We start from the raw sequence: 19,095 nt of genomic DNA on the forward strand, positions 1-19,095 counted from the left end.
TCTACTTTTGTACAAAAATCTACGGCAATTACCTACGACATGTCTATAGTCTTGTACAAAAATCTACGGCAATCACCTATGACATGTCTATACTTTTGTACAAAAATCTACGGCAATTACCTATGACATGTCTATACTCTTGTGTGTGTGTGTGTGTGTGTGTGTGATTTGGATTTGAACGTAGTTTTAACAACGTTTCAGTCATATTGTTATGATGTATGCATTATGGCAGTTTATAGTGATGTCTAGCACTGAGGTGTCTTGCCTCAGATATGTAGCATCATGTCCTACCCAGTCAAATCATCCTGTTACTTGACCGACCAGTACTAACACTAACCTCTTAATGCTGATCGCCAAGCGAGGCAGCTACTAGTACTTTTATCAATAGGTACATAGTACACTATTTCAACCGATTTTACAATCTGTAGGTGTGAAAATACAGGTGCAAATGTGACAGAATATAATCGCCCAATCTTACCTCCGCCATCATTACGTATGCAGAAATTATGAGAAGGCGGCGGCCTATGTAAACATAACCACCCATTCTACCCTCAGTGAAGTTAGATTGCTAAGGCGGGGGTCGAGTGCTTTTCATATGATATAAGTCTAAAGACATTTTACATGTGCTCTGACGTCAGTATTTGATTACTTATATAGAACAGTGGGCGTCTAATTCCTAGTCCCTGTCTTTCAGAAATACATAGGTGGCATCAACGTTTTCAGCTGGACAGTTCTGCATTATGAGCAGCTTTAAAATCCTGAAATAAGTAAGTAATTTTAAATTTAAAGAATGTAAACTAGTCACATGCCATTTTTATGACCAATCTACAACTGATAGCTTGTTGTATTTCTCATTAACATTTTTAAAATATTCTCTTTAATGTTTTGACTCATCCACTACTGTGTCTTGCTTTGTCTGGAAACAATGGTTTCGTATATCAAGACGGTTGCATAACATTTAATAAAATGAGATTTACTGATTGTTTACTAATTGTTACTTTGTCATTTGTTAGTACTGTTTTCTAATCGTAACTTTGTCGTGTGTTATTTTAACTCTCATACCCATTAGAACAATGAAATCCTAATTCAAATTTCAAAATTTTAACCTCTGATTTAATATGATGGCTGTTACTAGGGAAACTTTGAATGCGAATCTTCAATTGAAAAATGCAAATTTTCGATTTTTTATGATCGCATTTGTAAGATGTCCCTATTATCATTTGACACCTGCATGTTACCGAAGAACAATCTGAAGTAAATGCTTTAAAAATGGATTGAACTAAGCAATACATGGAGTATGTAAAGAAGCTAACAATGGTAATAGAAAAGCAGATGGATTAGCCACTGGTATAAATTTGACAGTAACTATTTTAAAAATTAAGCGTTTTTCCTAAACAAAAGCATGCATTTAAGGACCTCAGTATGAAACGTTTGGGGATTGCACGCTTGTTATTCACGCTTCTTGTGTATTATGACGCTATCGCAAGAAACGATTCCTATGGTTAGGTTGAAAGAGTCCAACTCTTCATGCCTTACTTGCCACCACTTTATGTTTTATTCCAAAGAAATTTTAGAAAGAAAAAAGGAAAAAGAAAACAAACAAATAACGAAGGTAAGATTTCTCCCTACCAAATAATGCAGAGTGTATGTACAATTGAAATGTTTACATGTTTCAAATATGACCGTCATTTGACTGATGGCAGGCTTCCCTGGCGTATGAACACATGTCACTTTCAGTCGAACATTATGCCTTCGTAGTGGCTGATTCAAATTAATTTATCTCTTTTATGTTTGTTTAAAACAAATATTGTTTCACTGTCTTATTTCACATTGTTTTTAACGCATATACAATCACCGATATGTATGGTGTTTTAATTATTTCTTTAAAAAATAAAACAAATATTATAGCATATAGTAAATACCAAAAAAAAAAATGAAGTGTTGAACATGTAGTCCACTTAAAATTATTATTGTACACAAGTTAGAATGGTAAGATAAAATAATGCTTGACGACACGGGTTTAACGACACGGGTTAACCATAATAAATCAAAGGCATATATATTTGATTAATCCTCTTCGATGTGCATTATAATAATATTTAAATAAAAGGACAGTATCAACTGGAGAACATTTTCTTTGTGCGTGCAAGGGTGCATGCGAAATGTCAACGAATGAAGACATTTTCTTATGCGCATGTGGTTGCATAAAAGGCGCACTATAGTGTATGTGAAATTTTGAATACGAAGACTGTTAAATTTCTCATAAATTCTTTATCACTCTGTGTTCTTTGTTTATGCTAAACTGGTTTTAGCCTTTCTTTACTGTGTCCGTATATCGTGGTCTGATTATAACGAAGACGGAACGATGGATTTACATTTGTAAATAATAATAATAATAATAATAATAATAACAATAATAATAATAATAATAAAGTAATTAAGGATCTTAAAAAAGCATATAACTCTCTGCCAAAAGTTTAAACGTTTGATTAATTGAAGGTTATTAGGTTCTTATAAGACTTGAGCAGACTGAGAGAAGATAGATTGAAAAAGAAATACATGGTTAAAGACAATAATGGAATAAATGAATATTTTAATTTGTAACTAAATTTATTCGGAAAAAGAGTGAGACAAATATATTTTTGCTTATGCATGTGAATGCACATTTTGTAAGAAACTTGCCACAAGAAAATATCACTTGGATAGAAGAATGCAGACGCATAAATTTTGCTATCGGCGGAGAAACTCATAGGTGGTGACTATGATATCTGAATGATGAAGCCTTTCAACTGGACTATGGCATTCATGACTATGATATCTGAATGATGAAGTCTTTCAACTGGACTATGGCATTCATGACTATAGTATTCGAATGATGGACTATATCGATATGACTGTAACATTCATTTTCAATCAGTTATGCTACCTAACTTATTACATTGCTTCAGATTTATGGATAATAGCAGATGTATTGATATTCGATGAGCACTTGTGTTCAAAATTTTAGCTTTGAAATCAGATCGCGTATACTGTTACAAGAATGATACAACTATAAACCATTTGTTTTCCCCTAAATATGTAGAATATAAATGAGGTACTTCTTTGGCAGGGTAGATACTGTTAGATTAGATTGGCTTCAATGGTCCTTTTTTCAAGAAAACACTGAAATATAGCTGCCTAAGAAATTAACAGAAAATTATTTTCCACGTCTAAGGAAGAGACAGTATTTCTCGCCGTACATATTTTTTCTATCCAGTATGTTATATACTCTGTAAATGTCATCACATTTTACGGAACGAATTCAAAATGTCTTGTTCGCCTTTGAAAAAGAGATGTACTGTAGATGTTTAAAAATATAAATAATTGCTATTTTGAATGTCTTGAAGATCCAATTGTATTTGTGTCTTTCCTTATGCAGCCTTATCTTTCCTTTTAGAGCGTTTTCCTCGACCAAATGACGCTAATGTGTATTAGAATGAAGCTGTATATCGCCGTTTTGTTGTGGTCTTCTGTATGTATTACAGAATCATGGGCTGCTTTGGATCAAAATGGTAGGACTTCCTTTATTTCCTCCTTATTACAGGTATATATTAGGGAATTTATATGGCAGAAAAAAATTCAATTGGACACTGTGAATTTGCTCTAATTAGCAGGTGATCAATATTCTTGGAATTCCTGCTTACTACAATCAACAATTTAAAAAGTAATGAACAATTATTCGTCAGTGAGAAACCCCAACTCAAACATTTATTTGAAGTTTATCCAAAACGATTAAGTATCTACGTGGTACGACTCTATGCCTTAAACTATGTCCCAAAAACAAGCTAAGCATAAACGTTTAGTAAAATCAACAAACAATTTTTATTTCTTAAGTTACAATGTGAAACTTAAATCCCCCAATAATAATTAATGTCCTATCACGCGCCCAACAGTATAGAATTTCCGAATGAATTCCAACAGTGCTCAACGTCCTGATCTACCGCAATGATGCAATTAAGAATGACTTTGAATTCACAATAAATCCTAAATAATGTGATAATCCAAAGTCAATGAGCATGATTACATAAATAATTCCTAACGAATTATATCTGAATATAAATGTAAACTCTGATACCAAATGGATTCCGTGACCGACCTTAAAAACAGGAACGAATTAATTGTTTACCAAGTCGTATATATACATTTATTTCATTGGACTAGGATGTGAGTCATCCTAATGGAAATTTCCATCAAATTGTAAACATGTCAGCTTACGCTTAGGGACAAAAGTTACCTATGTAGACATGTTGTTTACATATGACCATTGTCTTGAAGTACAATATATAAGCATGGACAAAAGTTAAGTGCGCGATATAGCTTATGCATAACATAACGAACATTTTTTTCTTCTTTTGCAGTAGTTGTTGGTGATGTAGCAAATTCATGAAATATAATCTCCAGTAAATATATGAACTTACAATGAAGTAGATGTGAGATGTTCTTAATAAATGTATGACGTGTCAAAAACTCTATTCAATTAATTATTTCTACATACTATTAAGAGAAGTAATTGTACTTTAAGTCGTATTTAATATCTACTTAGCAGAGACATACTTTAGCACTGCAGGTCCTAATTAATATATGAACTCAGTAGAGACATACTTTAGCACTGCAGGTCCTAATTAATATATGAACTCAGTAGAGACATACTTTAGCAATGCAGGTCCTAATTAATATATGAACTCAGCAGAGACATACTTTAGCAATGCAGGTCCTAATTAATATATGAACTCAGTAGAGACATACTTTAGCAATGCAGGTCCTAATTAATATAGGAACTCAGCAGAGACTTACTTTAGCACTGCAGGTCCTAATTAATATATGAACTCAGTAGAGACATACTTTAGCAATGCAGGTCCTAATTAATATATGAACTCAGTAGAGACATACTTTAGCACTGCAGGTCCTAATTAATATATGAACTCAATAGAGACATACTTTAGCACTGCAGGCCCTAATTAATATATGAACTCAGTAGAGACATACTTTAGCACTGCAGGTCCTAATTAATATATGAACTCAATAGAGACATACTTTAGCAATGCAGGTCCTAATTAATATATGAACTCAGTAGGGACATACTTTAGCAATGCAGGTCCTAATTAATATATGAACTCAGTAGAGACATACTTTAGCACTGCAGGCCCTAATTAATATATGAACTCAGTAGAGACATACTTTAGCAATGCAGGTCCTAATTAATATATGAACTCAGTAGAGACATACTTTAGCACTGCAGGCCCTAATTAATATATGAACTCAATAGAGACATATTTTAGCACTGCAGGCCCTAATTAATATATGAACTCAGTAGAGACATACTTTAGCAATGCAGGTCCTAATTAATATATGAACTCAGCAGAGACATACTTTAGCACTGCAGGTCCTAATTAATATATGAACTCAGCAGAGACATACTTTAGCAATGCAGGTCCTAATTAATATATGAACTCAGTAGAGACATACTTTAGCACTGCAGGCCCTAATTAATATATGAACTCAATAGAGACATACTTTAGCACTGCAGGCCCTAATTAATATATGAACTCAGTAGAGACATCCTTTAGCAATGCAGGTCCTAATTAATATATGAACTCAATAGACTTACTTTAGCACTGCAGGCCCTAATTAATATATGAACTCAGCAGAGACATATTTTAGCACTGCAGGTCCTAATTAATGTATGAACTCAGTAGAGACATACTTTAGCACTGCAGGCCCTAATTAATATATGAACTCAGTATAGAGACATACTTTAGCACTGCGAGTCCTCATTAATATATTAACTCAGTAGAGACATACTTTAGCACTGCGAGTCCTCATTAATATATGAACTCAGTAGAGACTTAATTTAGCCCTGCAGGTCCTAATTAATATGTCAATTAAATCGAAGTTTACTTTAGCACTGAAAGTCCTATTTAATTTGTCAACTCTTTAGAAACTTACTTTTGCAATAACAGTTATATTTAATTTGTCATCTGAATAGAGTCCTTCTTAGATGATAAATAGAAGGAATGATAATGAGTTATGGGTACCGTCACATTAAATATCGTAAACACTTTAAACACTTGTAAATCGTTATCATTTTTAACGATTAATCAGTTCGTTGTATATGTTAGTGTGTGTGTCTCTGCGTCGTTCATGTAAACATGGCGTATACCAACAGTCCTTTGCATTGGAGTCTCGGTTCATGATCACATGTTCTGTAAAATAACCAGTTGTCGCAGGGTAGATTATCCTACTAGCCGAATTTACCAGGAAAAAAGGGACCCAAGAGTCATTTTCTCACCGAAATTATACAGTTATTTTTCCTCTGTTACGACTCCATGGTCTTAAACTAAGTAAAATAAAAGATCGAAAACCAAGAAGTGTTACAAAATTCAACAAATAATTTCTTTCCCTAGAACATAAAGTAAAAGCAAGAAAAATAACTTACATTATTGTGAATTAAATCCCAAATATTCCTAAAAATTATATCACAAGTAGAAAAATATAGTGTTCCGAACAAATTCCAGTAGTGTTTTGGTTGAATTCCAATTTTGAAAGTGCTCATGCGCCAATAGCCTGGAATGTGTTGATGTGCTAACAGTCTTGATGGATCACAATGATATAATCCAAAATGTCTTTGAATGAATTCACAATAATTTGCAACTCGTTTTTTCGCCCTAAGTCAATGAGCACTTTGTGATTCCAATGAGTAATTTTAAAAAATAAATTAAATTCCCCAACTGTACACAACTAAAATTGATTCCACTATGGCTGATGTTAATAAATGTAATAAGTTATTATAATATAATCAACATTAATATGAAAACAAAAGATTAAATTTTAGGACAATGCCGGGGGTCATCTTAATGGAAATTTTCATCAAATTGTAAACAAAGTTTCTAGAAAATTCTAAGGTCATAATAAAGGCTGTATCTTGAACTCAAACTCGGTTAACGTGTTTACTCTACATTTCATAAGCTTAATGTATAATTTATTATCAAAGGTAAGAAAAATTACTCCAGAGTGCCAGAATTATTTCTCCCAGGAGAAACAGAATGAGCACTAATTTTTCCCCTTAGCACGAAATAGATGGTTTTGGGAGCAGAGGAAAGGGATTTTAGGGAGAAAATGTCCTCAGGTGAAAATTCCACTACGTCGCTTCCGGAGTTGGAATGGATAGGGGAAGCGGGGACTAATTCCTTTATTTACAACTTTCTTGATTTTCTTGTGCTTTTCAAACAACTTCAATCAATCCCGACTTACTTCCAGATAACGTGTCGTACATGGCAACGTTTCACGTTAACTATTATATCGTATCTGTCAAAATCCGTAACAATAATCTGATTTAGGGACATGCTACATGATACATATTTTCGTTATTTAAAATTTCGTTTTCAAACCTGGACGAAAGTTAGAACAGCAAATATTACACATTAGTTTGACCCTTATTCTGTGAAAACAACAGGAGCATACGTTCCCATCTCTCTCTCTCTCTCTCTCTCTCTCTCTCTCACACACACACACACACACACAAAAGCACACACACTAAAGACATTGCCCGAGGAAAGTTGTTATTTACAAAACCAGGAAAAATAATATACTTCAGAATAATATTATATGAAGGTCATTTTTATTAATAAATAAAAGATTTATTTCCTTTGATTGATTTTTTCTAATTACCTTGAATATAAATGTGTCTGATTGCGTAAATGAAGATTGGGGTCTCTGCAATAAATGCTTTTTTCATCAATAGTTTCAGCGCCATCTGTTTTGACTATAAAACAATTTTTAATTGTTTAAGTTTCACTGTTACGAAAGAAAAAAAAGAAAAAAAAAAAAAGAAAAGAAAAAGAGCGCCAGCCAGAAAGACTAAGGTCAGCCAAATGTCCTCTTGGAGAATGCCATTCTGAAGCCTAGGCTCTACATTGACAATAACGTCTGATGCCACCTGTTACTCAGCTAAAAGCAGAATAAATAATTGACGAAATGATAAAGGGTTTGGGTGTATCTGTTGTGTATTGATATATAATTTGATCGCTTCTTCCAAATTTATTTGTGACTTAGTGGTTCATAAAAATATAACGAGAATAAGTTCGTTGTTTGGATACCACAAACAACGAACTGACACATATCCATATATGGAATGTGAGTCATGTCGTACAGTAGTTACTAGTGAGAATCATAATGATAGAGCCAAGGGCGGATCCAGGAGTGTCATTTAGGCTTGAGCCAACACACAAATAGGCAAGGGGCCTGTTTAATGGAACTCAAAGCCCCCAAGAGCCTCCTGCATTTTAACCGTTTCTAGGCACTAATTGTAGCCATCTACCTGTAAAGAAAACTTAGAAACCGCCCCGGCTGTTTCTAGCTACATAAAAATGACCCCACCCAGACTTTTGTATTATGCCCAGAGAGCAATGCATCAGCTCAACCATTGTATTCTATAACAAAACAGATAAAACAGGTGAAAGCCATCATATCTCTACATACTTTATTTTCATAAGATTAGTATACATCAGCCATATTTAGTTTTAAATTTATATAAACAGATATAATAAAGGGATCCATATTTTAAAGTAAAAGCCGTCTGGCGCTGGTTATCTGTTACAATGAAGACATTTGACTTATTGGATTCTCTGCATTATTTACACAGTGATTTATGTCTTGTAGTTGATGAATTGATTCCAATAAAGTAGATAACTGGTCTTTAGAACGCCCACATCACTGTTACAGTATTGACTCATATCTTAGCGTAGTAAAATTACATGTATTCAAAGCGGTCCGTTTAAACTTCAATTCCTTCATGAATATTGTGGCGGTGCTAATATTTGAAATGTGTCCCACGCGTGTTTGTCACGATTGCACACTTTCAAATCAATATCGTTTTGAAGAGTGTGACCACTTGAAGTATCATACGTACGTGATTCGACCCATTGTATAAACCACTTACGTCAGCGTCATTGTTAAGGAGATTCGCCATTTTCTCCAAATAACTTTGCAGAAAATATAAAATATATCACCTTTTAAGTTAAAATACTAAAGTTCAAGAGGTAGCTTTGATAAACTATTTCCACGCGACGACCTCTTCTCTGCCTTAATAATAATAATACTAATAAGAAGAAGAAGAAGAAGACGACGAAGAAGAAGAAAGCCATATACACTTAAGGAAATGGCACTGATTGGAACAACCAGAATATTACAATAGGTATTTGAGATCTGACGATATAAGAAGTAACCCAATCTCAGGTGAAGTAGACAAGCTAAAAGCATAATATCAAGGGACCTTAGAGGAAGGATTAGAATGAGTAAACAAAATAGTTCAGTTTTGGTCTCCTGTCTGCTGCTGTGAGGTATCCAAAATGTACAATTTTAAAACCTGCGTATGGCCTTTGTAACAGAGCTGTAACAATAATGAGAAGACATGGAATGTAACATACATTCGTTGCAACATCTCAAAGAGTTTTAAAGATTAATTCCAGAAAGAGGAGGCGGATCAACCAGTGACCTTGACATTGAATGCATACGTTTGACTGAGATACGTGAGATGCCGTCATATTGTAAATCAGTACTGTACAAAAACAAAATTATTTCAAGTCATAAAGCAGAAAAACAGATGCAATACTGACTTTTGGCATTGTCCTTGACGATATGAACCCATATTTGGTATTGCGACAAAATCTTCCAACAACAGTATATATAGGTCTACCACCTTTCAACCATTTATCTCCGACAACCCATACATTTTTGATTGAAAAAAACAGAAACTGTGAATGAAACCAAATATGTTAGCCTGTGATTCCTGCAGTAAGATACAACATTATACACTTCACACATATACCAAGTTTCGTGTACAGCAATAAGGTCGTCTTTATATTTATATTGTATTTAAAGTTGTTACAGAAATAATAGTGTTAATTATTCTGTTGTGAACGAATTGTGGATGTGTCAACACACCTAGTGTTTATCACATGACTACAGTGTTATTTACTTTATCAGAACTTATATTATGCAACAAGTGTAACAACACCACATTTTTACAAATAACCTCATAACATCAAGCAAAGGAAAGGCCTTAGGAACAAGATTAGCAAATGAAATCAGGACTCGTGTGATATATATATATATATATATATATATATATATATATATATATATATATATATTACAAATCATATGGCGAATAACAGTCATCTCAAGTGCACTTGATCCCGCAAGGTATCACGTGTGTCAGGGATTGATTAAGATCAATGCAATAAATAAACTGACAAAGTGCAAAAAACGTATCTAACTAGCCTGAGCGCCTTCGAATGTTACTGAGTCTTTTTCAAAGGCAAATACAAAACATAAACAAGACAAACAAATGAAACAGAAAAAAAAACATTGTGTTTGCAAAACTTTACATGGCCATTTCTACAGGAAGTAAACCTTTAATGTATATATATATATATATATATATATATATATATATATATATATATATATATATATATATATATATATATATATTTCAAAACTGTTTGTTAATGTATATGTATTTCTCCCTGCAGCATGTAGGACGAATCTATTGGGACAGAGTGCAACGGGTGCCACGCTTTCTTCCTCTTCCAGGGCAGAATCAACAACGGCTGAATCTGTTTTTACAAGTGAGTAACATACGTTTTAAACAAACAAAATTTGTCATCAGTAGTGAAGCTAAAATGATGATTTTCATTGGTTATAAAGTTATCGTTGTAAAGTTATCGTTGTTAAACAATCTTTGAAAAATTCACATACATATAGTTAGCTATCGGATATTTACACAAAACCAAACACTTGCACGCTCCAAGTTACTTCGTAAACAAAATTCAACATTTAGTGTTAGTTCAAACATTGGAAAGGCCTGTCTTCCAAGTTGTGAATGGACTTAACAATATCTAACAGTATGATCTTAATATATAATGACTTGTTACGACTCTACGACCTTAAAATATGTAACAGAAAGCAAGTGAAACCAACAGTTTTGGTAATTTTTAACAAATTATTTCCCTCGACTACAAAGTGAAAATTCAAAGGACACTTTGAGTATTGTGCATTAAATTCCAAATAATTCTAAATGTCCTATCACAAGTCCAAAAGTATAAAATGTTCCGCATGAAACTAAATAGCCTTGTACGTCCTGATTTTCAATAGTCTTGAATATGCTGATATACTAGCGTGATATAATCCAGTACATCTTTGAATGAACCCTCAGTAATCCAAAGAAATCAATGAGCAATTTAGCAAGTTTCTTAATCTTTTAAAGATTGTATAATCTCTACTAATTACTAACATAACGCAGCGCGTTTATATAGCTTTTCTTGATAAAAGTAATTTTTTTTTATAAAAAAAATCAGTTTATCCTCACTCCAAGGAAATAGAAGAAATATGTAGACTACACAACTCAAGAGATTGTTAGGGAAGAGTAACGGGATGATGGTTCGTTTTTTACGCTTATTAGAGACATCTACATTTTGAAAACGAAGATGAAGATGAGGGTTTGTCGTATTAAAGGTTTAAATCACAATATAAATAATGGGGTTTATTACATACAATTCCACTGAAGTTATTTTTATATCTTGAAAACAATAAGTAAAAATTCTAAAAGAAGACGAAATATGGTAAAGTGATTCAGCCTACCGGATGTACGATGAGTGGCAGGAGACTCATGCTGGATTTAAAAGATAAACTCTTTCTCCTAACACGCAGACTTTGTCTTACACGTACAAGAAATAATACTAAAATGAATATTTGGAGATGAATAAGGTCAGGTGTTAAAAGCAAATTTGAACAACGTAGAATTACAATCTTAACAACTCCACCATACTTTGCAATGCATTTTTAAATTGTAAATGTTCTGATCGTAATCTTCATGCAAATTTCCAGAAAGCCTTAATTGAAAGTCAGTAATATAGAGATAGTAAATGAGTGGAACGTTTACAAACTGATTTTAGGCGGATGGTGTGCAGACGTGAATCAACAAGGAGATAAGTGGATTGACGTTAATTTTAATGCTCCTATGGGAATACGTGGTGTGGTTCTGCAGGCACCCACAAAACAAGGTCTGGAGACAAACTTTCCAAGTATGATAGAATTCTTGTACGTTCCAGTGGGTGAATCCCAGCTTCAACAATACGCAACAGATCAAGGGCCTTTGGTAAATATCTTTCGAATTATAACGTTTTTAGTTTAACTCATATGCTACAAAGGGAATAGTTAATATCCTAATTTAATACAAAATGAATTCCCTTCAGCACAACTGCGTTCATAAGACCGATCCAATGATAACCAGATATGATGATCGTTTATCCTTGAATCTTTTTCAGTAGGTCACATAAGTCGAAGACGATTTTTAAACTTTCTAGCAGCACGTGTAACATTAAAGGCCATTTCTCTAAAGTGAAGAAACTTCTTTAAAAGAAAAAGCTTAAAAAGGACTTTAAGGTTTCAAGAAAAAAAAACTTACATTTTTGCTAAGCGCTATTTTGACACATTTGCTAACTGAATATAAAGGATTGATTCTGACAACAGTCAAGCTATATTCAGACATATTCAGTAAATATGTGTCTCATGAACTGGTCGGATGAGTTTCATTCTTGCAGATAAAAATGGTGCATGGTAGGTGGGAAGAAATAGCCACTCAGAAATAAAACATTTCTTCGTAATACTTTTCTTTAGATAAATAATTCTTTATATCTTTGTTTATAGTTCACAACATGCTTCCAACAGTAGCGAGTTAACCTCTTATATCCGGACAGCATTTGATACATTTCAATGAAAGTCAATTACTATTCCCATTTGAGGCATGTTTTATCGCAATAAAAAACTGTATTTTTAAAATGCGATTATCGTTGAAATCGATTTTTGTTTCCCCAGACCTTTTCTCTTACTAAAGCAACTGACATTGTAACCAACGCATTCACCGGCATTGCCACCAAAAGGATCCGATTTGTGCTAAAAACTTGGTCCGGAAAACCATGCTTCCAGTTGCAGATTACCGGGTGCCCAGCAGCAGGTATTTCAATGTTACTTCTCTAAGCTTGGCTACAGTCATATTTACACTCAGTAAATCTTATCCTGGCACGAACTATTTTCTATCTTATAAAATCTCTTCTCGCTTATTACAAGATTTTAATTACATTTGTCAGCTTCCCTCTGGCCATACCAAATTTTAAAGATAAAATAGATACGCCATTTTCGCTTTGAGATGAATTCATGGAAAATATATTTTGATTTCTCCAGAGCTTTGTCCTGCGGGTTGCAGTGGACGTGGTCAGTGTCTGTATGAAGAAAACTGTTTGTGTGACGGTGGCTCAACTGGTGCGCAATGTGAACTTAATGGTGAGTAGGCTGTTGTCCAACATTACGAAATATTTAGTAAATCTGTTTCCATTACTAAGTCTCGAAGTGATGAATTCGTGGTTCTTAGAGCAGCCACATTATTAAATCAATTAATAAGTTACACCCGAATGGAAATTAAGGTTTCATATCTATAACGCGACAAATTTGATGGAATAGCAACAAATAGTTGGTGCGTGGACTGTAAATTCTGTTAAAGAGTCAACGGGTTAAAACACAAGGACTGAAGAGCTAAACGACTGATATACTTCTTGATTGGCCAAAACAGAAATTGTGTCATTTTCTTAGTGGCTATCGCTTTTGAAATATATAGATTATCGTGACCATTAAATTTAAATGTTTTAAAATAAAATACTAATAATTACAAAATTTTAACATCCTTTCGATATATATAAAGTAAGTTCATCTATACCTGGCTCATTATAAACATATCATCTCCAATCAAACATGAGATAAGCTATATTGAAAACCGATGTCATTTGAAAATTGTAACCGGAAACAGTTCTTGGTGAATTTTTTCGCAAGGGAACTTTTCTACTCTTAAGCAAAGAGAATTTAATGTGTTAGACAAAAAAAAGTATGATCATAGAAAATAAATTTTTCTGGAACAAATGGTACAATTGTGATCAATTAAAATTAATTTTGGCGTCTATACATTCTTTAGTGATACTGCTGAGGAAGAGATATGCCAAAACTTAGTTATTGTATCATTTTTATTTCAGCGTGCAATCCGGTCTCTCTGGGCCTGGCAGATGGTAGGATAGCAGGAGACAAGATAACAGCATCTTCATCTACTACTGGTTTTCCTAAGGACAGAGTAGGCTCCCATGGTAACCGTTGTTAACACGTAATTAATAAGGAAAATCTGCATCTAGATTAATGTGCCAAGAATGTGCGAAAAGAAATTTCCAACATTACGTATGTTTAGGCACATCCTCTCTATGTACACCCTACCATTTAAATATACAAGCTATTACTCACTCCAAAGATAATAACGCAATCAATCATAATGTTTAGGTGTTTCAGTAAATTCCAGGAACACAGATATAAACATCTAAAATATACTTGCGTATTGATTACAATAATTGATTTAAATTTTAAATTTGATCTAAATCATGAATATATATATATATTTGTATGTATGTATAATGGATATGCGTCTAATTTTCCATAAGTCTAATGAAGACGACAGTACATGCTAACTCTTTTTAATATATTCCCTTTAAAATGAGACTCTTTAAATCTTTAAAACATCCTAAGATAAAGTGAGAGGACAAATGCCATTTTCAAATGTAAAACGTGCTTTTAATGTTTATTTAGGTTCTGTGCCACTAACTAAAACCTGATTATAAGTACAAACTCCTATGATACTCAACATATGAAAGAGTAATATTAATGGTTTACCATCCCACCCCACCCCACTGACCCAAAAAGTTTGTACAACAGATAACTTATGTATTATGCACAATTTACAATCTTACGATGACATATTATTGTACCATAAGGTATCTTTACAGATATCAACCGATATAAAAAGATATTGTAATTATTACAATACTATTGTTAAATTAAGACAATGTTTTGTTAAATATGCTCCTCCTAACTTTGTAACTCGCCTACATTTCGTTTTGCTTTTCTCTTTATTCACTTTGAAAAGCTGTTTCATTATTGATTTTAGAGTAGTACTTCACAAGAAACAGTAATGACTAATTCTGTTTGAAATTATTAATCGTTTTTGTTTGCCTTGCCAAGAATCCTATCACACACATGGTTCACTAATCAAATTTGAATCTTCTAATGAAATGTGTGTGTGCGTGCGCGGGTGTGTGTTTTGGATTTTTAACGTAGCTTTAACAATTGTTCCGTCATATCGCTACGATGTCTGTAGCGTAGCAGTTTTTAGTGATGTCTAACACTGGGTCATCATACCACAGACATGTAGCATGATGTCCCACCCAGTCACATTATGCTGATACCAGGCCGACCAGTCCTAACACTAGCCTCCTAATGCTGAGCGTCAAGCAAGGACGCTGTTAGTACCAATGTTATGTCTTTGGTTTGACTCGGCCTGGGTTTGAACCCACGACCTCCGGTATCCGGGGCGGACGCTCTAACCACTAGGCAACTGGAGCGGTCATAATGAAATATGTGTATAATGAAAGTAATATTCTGTGTAAACTCATCGCCACCTTTTCATGCATAATAAGCACCTGAATAATTGTATTGATGAATATGTTCACAAATTGGAGGTTGGTGTCCGGAAGTAACAGACCAGTCGCCATGGTTACAGGTTATGCTGCCCAAACCCATGTTGGTGAGTGTCTTTGTGTTTAACTATATTCCTGAGGGAAGTATGTACATGGAAACCTTCAATCTCAAGTTCCGGCCTGCCACAGGATCTCAACAACAACTGTTGGATTTCGGTGAGGTATGTAGTGCCATGCCACTTGTTAAACAAAATAACTTAAACTCAACAGAAAAAACATTTTAATTTCTTTATTGTTGACGAATAGTCAAATCGAATACGAAGTTGACCTTATTTTCAGAAGATAATACCAAGATAACGATAAGATTGAATTAAATCTGCTACTGAAATTGTTTTCTGTCTCATACATTGAGTTCCTTCCTTTTTAGAATAGGTTTCAACTATACCTGGGACGAGTGTTGTGCAAGAGTTACTCGTCAGTGCCATCATTATTCTCAAAACAGAACAGTTCTCCACTACAATTCTTAGCCTCTTACTAAATAATCACAAGTACCTGTTGCAAGCTTGATACTTAGACGATTCAAAATCATGAAAATATTATGTTGCAATACATTGCTCCTTAAATAAACAAATAACGTGTGACAAAGTTTCTAACTAAAGAATTTGCAGTAGCGAGAATAGCCATTGACTTCTTGGTTGTATTTGTGTATACAGTGAAACTTTTGAGTAATTTATATGTCATAATTTTCTTTTTCAACTTGCCATCAAACATCTTCATGAGTTTGAAATGGGAAAATTCAAGAGACAGAGAATGCCAAGATTTTATGATTATCGTATGGTCAGACATTGTTTCGCTTGCGCCAGATCATAAGTATTTGCAAGACTATCCAGCTTTACTAATGCATTGTCACCCCAACGTAAAGATATTTATATAAGTACATAATTAAGTTTTACAAGAAAACTATCAGTAATTTCATTTGAAAGAAGAATTTCAGTTGTCCTCAATTTCCACCAACTTTCGTAGTAAATGGTCTATGTTGGTCAAACCTCCATTTTAGACAGCAACGCATGGGCGCCACAAAACGATTTCTTATTGTTTCAAAGAATTGGAATATTTCTAAGTCAATATCCCAACTAGTTGTCTATCAATGAGCAATTGTCTTGCCATTAACTACTTTATAAATAGAACATATTTTGTGACATGTATTGGAAATAGCTTAGACAATGAAAATACTTGTTTGAAATGTAGGCTGTCAATATTTGTGAAAAGTAATTACATACTTATAGAAATATTTTCTTGAACCTTCACTCTGGCATGTCAATGAATCAATCAAAGTTAAGTATTGAAAATACCGGTGACCTGGAGCAGCTGTAAGATTGACTGACCAGATGAAGACAAATTTGGCTGTTATCTGTATCAACTTCTTATATATGTGACTCATAATGATGCATGACACCTCGCTAAAAAGGAAACTTTCTCCACATCACATTGACATCAAATTAATACAAAGTGTCACTGTAAATGAGAACAAGATTTAAAATCGAAAATTGCAACAAAATATGTTCATAAAATGTATCTATTTCAGTATTAAGCTTACATCGAGTATCTGTGTAAAATAAATGAAGTCACGTCATTTGCGACTACTTAAAGACTTCTTGTTGTGTTTGTTGTAGGGTTTAATGCCATTTTTCAATACACGATAGGCTACACATAGTGGCCAGCATAAATAGCGGAGGAAGAACCCGGGAAAACCCCGGAAAATACCACCCACCCATGAAAAGCTACTGGCAAGCTTTCTCACGTACCCATATTGGCCGAACGCAAGACTGGAACCCACGCAGACAGAGGTGAGATGGCAGTGATCCGTAACGATGAGCGCTTTAGACTACTCGGCCACTCGGGGCCTCCTTGTTAAAGACAACAGAAACACAAATCAGGCTGATGTTGTTTAAGCGGTGTTGAACTTCTGCGCTAGTTACGGGTAGAAAATGCATTCAAATGTATTGTCAAGGCTCAAATATGCATCTCATATGCCCAAGGACATAGAAAAGTTTCACAATTTCAAGTATATTTATACCTGGTCAAGACGACAGGACGAGTGGTTTTCCTGAACTCTGGTGTGTGTGTGTGTGTGTGTGTGTGTGTCTTCATTATAGTTATGCATCATTACTTCTTTTCCAATTCTCAGAGTCCATATTGTAACATTAGCATTATAGCTTGCTGATAATTCGAATGATTACATTTTTCACTAAACACCAAATATAAAATCACTTTATAGGAAATTCCTGCCTTAAATGGAACTCACTATTTTAATATACGTGTGGATCCACCTGTTGTTACGGACACGATAAGAATAATTCCAGTGAAGTGGAAGACACGTGCCTGCTTCCGTCTAGATTTACACGGATGTGATCCTGTTTGTAAGTAGTAGCATATCGTTTGCTCTTATTTATTTATTTATTTATTTATTTATTTGAAATGTAACATATTTGTTGTAATATTAAGTTCTATATGTGTTCGAACTCTGTGTTAATCTCTAAACGAAACACAGTGTAGATTCAAAATCATCATGTTTCATTACTTTCCTTTGAGCATTGACTGAGTCCATACAATACAGATTAGTGAACATCATATGTAAAATAAACTCCATGACTTAGCAGGTAAACATTTAAAGCGTTTCACTTTAGTCAAACTGTGTTGTTGCTTGTCATCTTTAGCATGCTTTCATATTCTGAACAACCATATCCTTTTCAGCTCTTTGTCAGCATGGCTGGTGTCTAAATGGAGGTTCATGCATGGGACAGAACACTTGTCTATGTCCGAATGGATTCCTTGGTAGTAGATGTGAAACAACAGGTATATTTTTATATTATACAGTATTTTCCAAGACTATGTGTGTATGTATGATATTTCTCAAAGACTATAGAGACTGTGTGTATAGGTGCAGTATTTCTCAAAGACTATAGATACTGTGTGTGTATGTATGATATTTCTCAAGACTATATAGATCGTGTATTATGTACGGTTTTTCTCAAAACTATCGAGACTGTGTGTATGTACAGTATTTCTCAAGAGTATAGAGACTGTGTGTGTATGTACGGTATTTCTCAAGACTTTAGAGACTGTGTGTGTATGTACGGTATTTCTCAAGACTGTATAGATCGTGTATTATGTACGGTATTTCTCAAAACTATCGAGACTGTGTGTATGTACAGTATTTCTCAAGAGTATAGAGACTGTGTGTGTATGTACGGTATTTCTCAAGACTATATAGATCGTGTATTATGTACGATATTTCTCAAGACTATAGAGACTGCGTGTTTATGTACAGTATTTCTCAAGAGTATAGAGACTGTGCATGCATGTACAGTATTTCTCAAGACTATAGAGACTGTGTGTGTATGTACAGTATTTCTCAAGAGTATAGAGACTGTGTGTCTATGTATAGTATTTCTCAAGACTTTAGAGTCTGTGTATGTTTATACTG

At 33.9% G+C, this 19,095-nt stretch overlaps 1 protein-coding gene across 1 annotated transcript in view; it reads left to right on the top strand.

Annotated features, from left to right (window-relative positions):
- The first annotated feature begins 576 nt into the window (after positions 1–576).
- LOC149794978 (uncharacterized) overlaps positions 577–19,095 on the top strand; it is a 48,952-nt gene continuing 30,433 nt past the window's right edge. Inside the window, exons 1-10 of the mRNA XM_089963740.1 lie at positions 577–767; positions 3,437–3,551; positions 10,575–10,670; positions 11,997–12,199; positions 12,919–13,057; positions 13,285–13,383; positions 14,124–14,231; positions 15,651–15,829; positions 17,887–18,028; positions 18,363–18,464. Of these exons, the coding sequence (XP_089819866.1) occupies positions 3,455–3,551; positions 10,575–10,670; positions 11,997–12,199; positions 12,919–13,057; positions 13,285–13,383; positions 14,124–14,231; positions 15,651–15,829; positions 17,887–18,028; positions 18,363–18,464 (1,165 nt within the window). The 5' untranslated portion in view covers positions 577–767; positions 3,437–3,454. The remainder of the gene's footprint in view (positions 768–3,436; positions 3,552–10,574; positions 10,671–11,996; positions 12,200–12,918; positions 13,058–13,284; positions 13,384–14,123; positions 14,232–15,650; positions 15,830–17,886; positions 18,029–18,362; positions 18,465–19,095) is intronic.

This window comes from Sinohyriopsis cumingii, chromosome 7, assembly GCF_028554795.1.
Source record: "Sinohyriopsis cumingii isolate HCF-2022 chromosome 7, ASM2855479v2, whole genome shotgun sequence".
Taxonomy (NCBI): Eukaryota; Metazoa; Mollusca; class Bivalvia; order Unionida; family Unionidae; genus Sinohyriopsis; species Sinohyriopsis cumingii.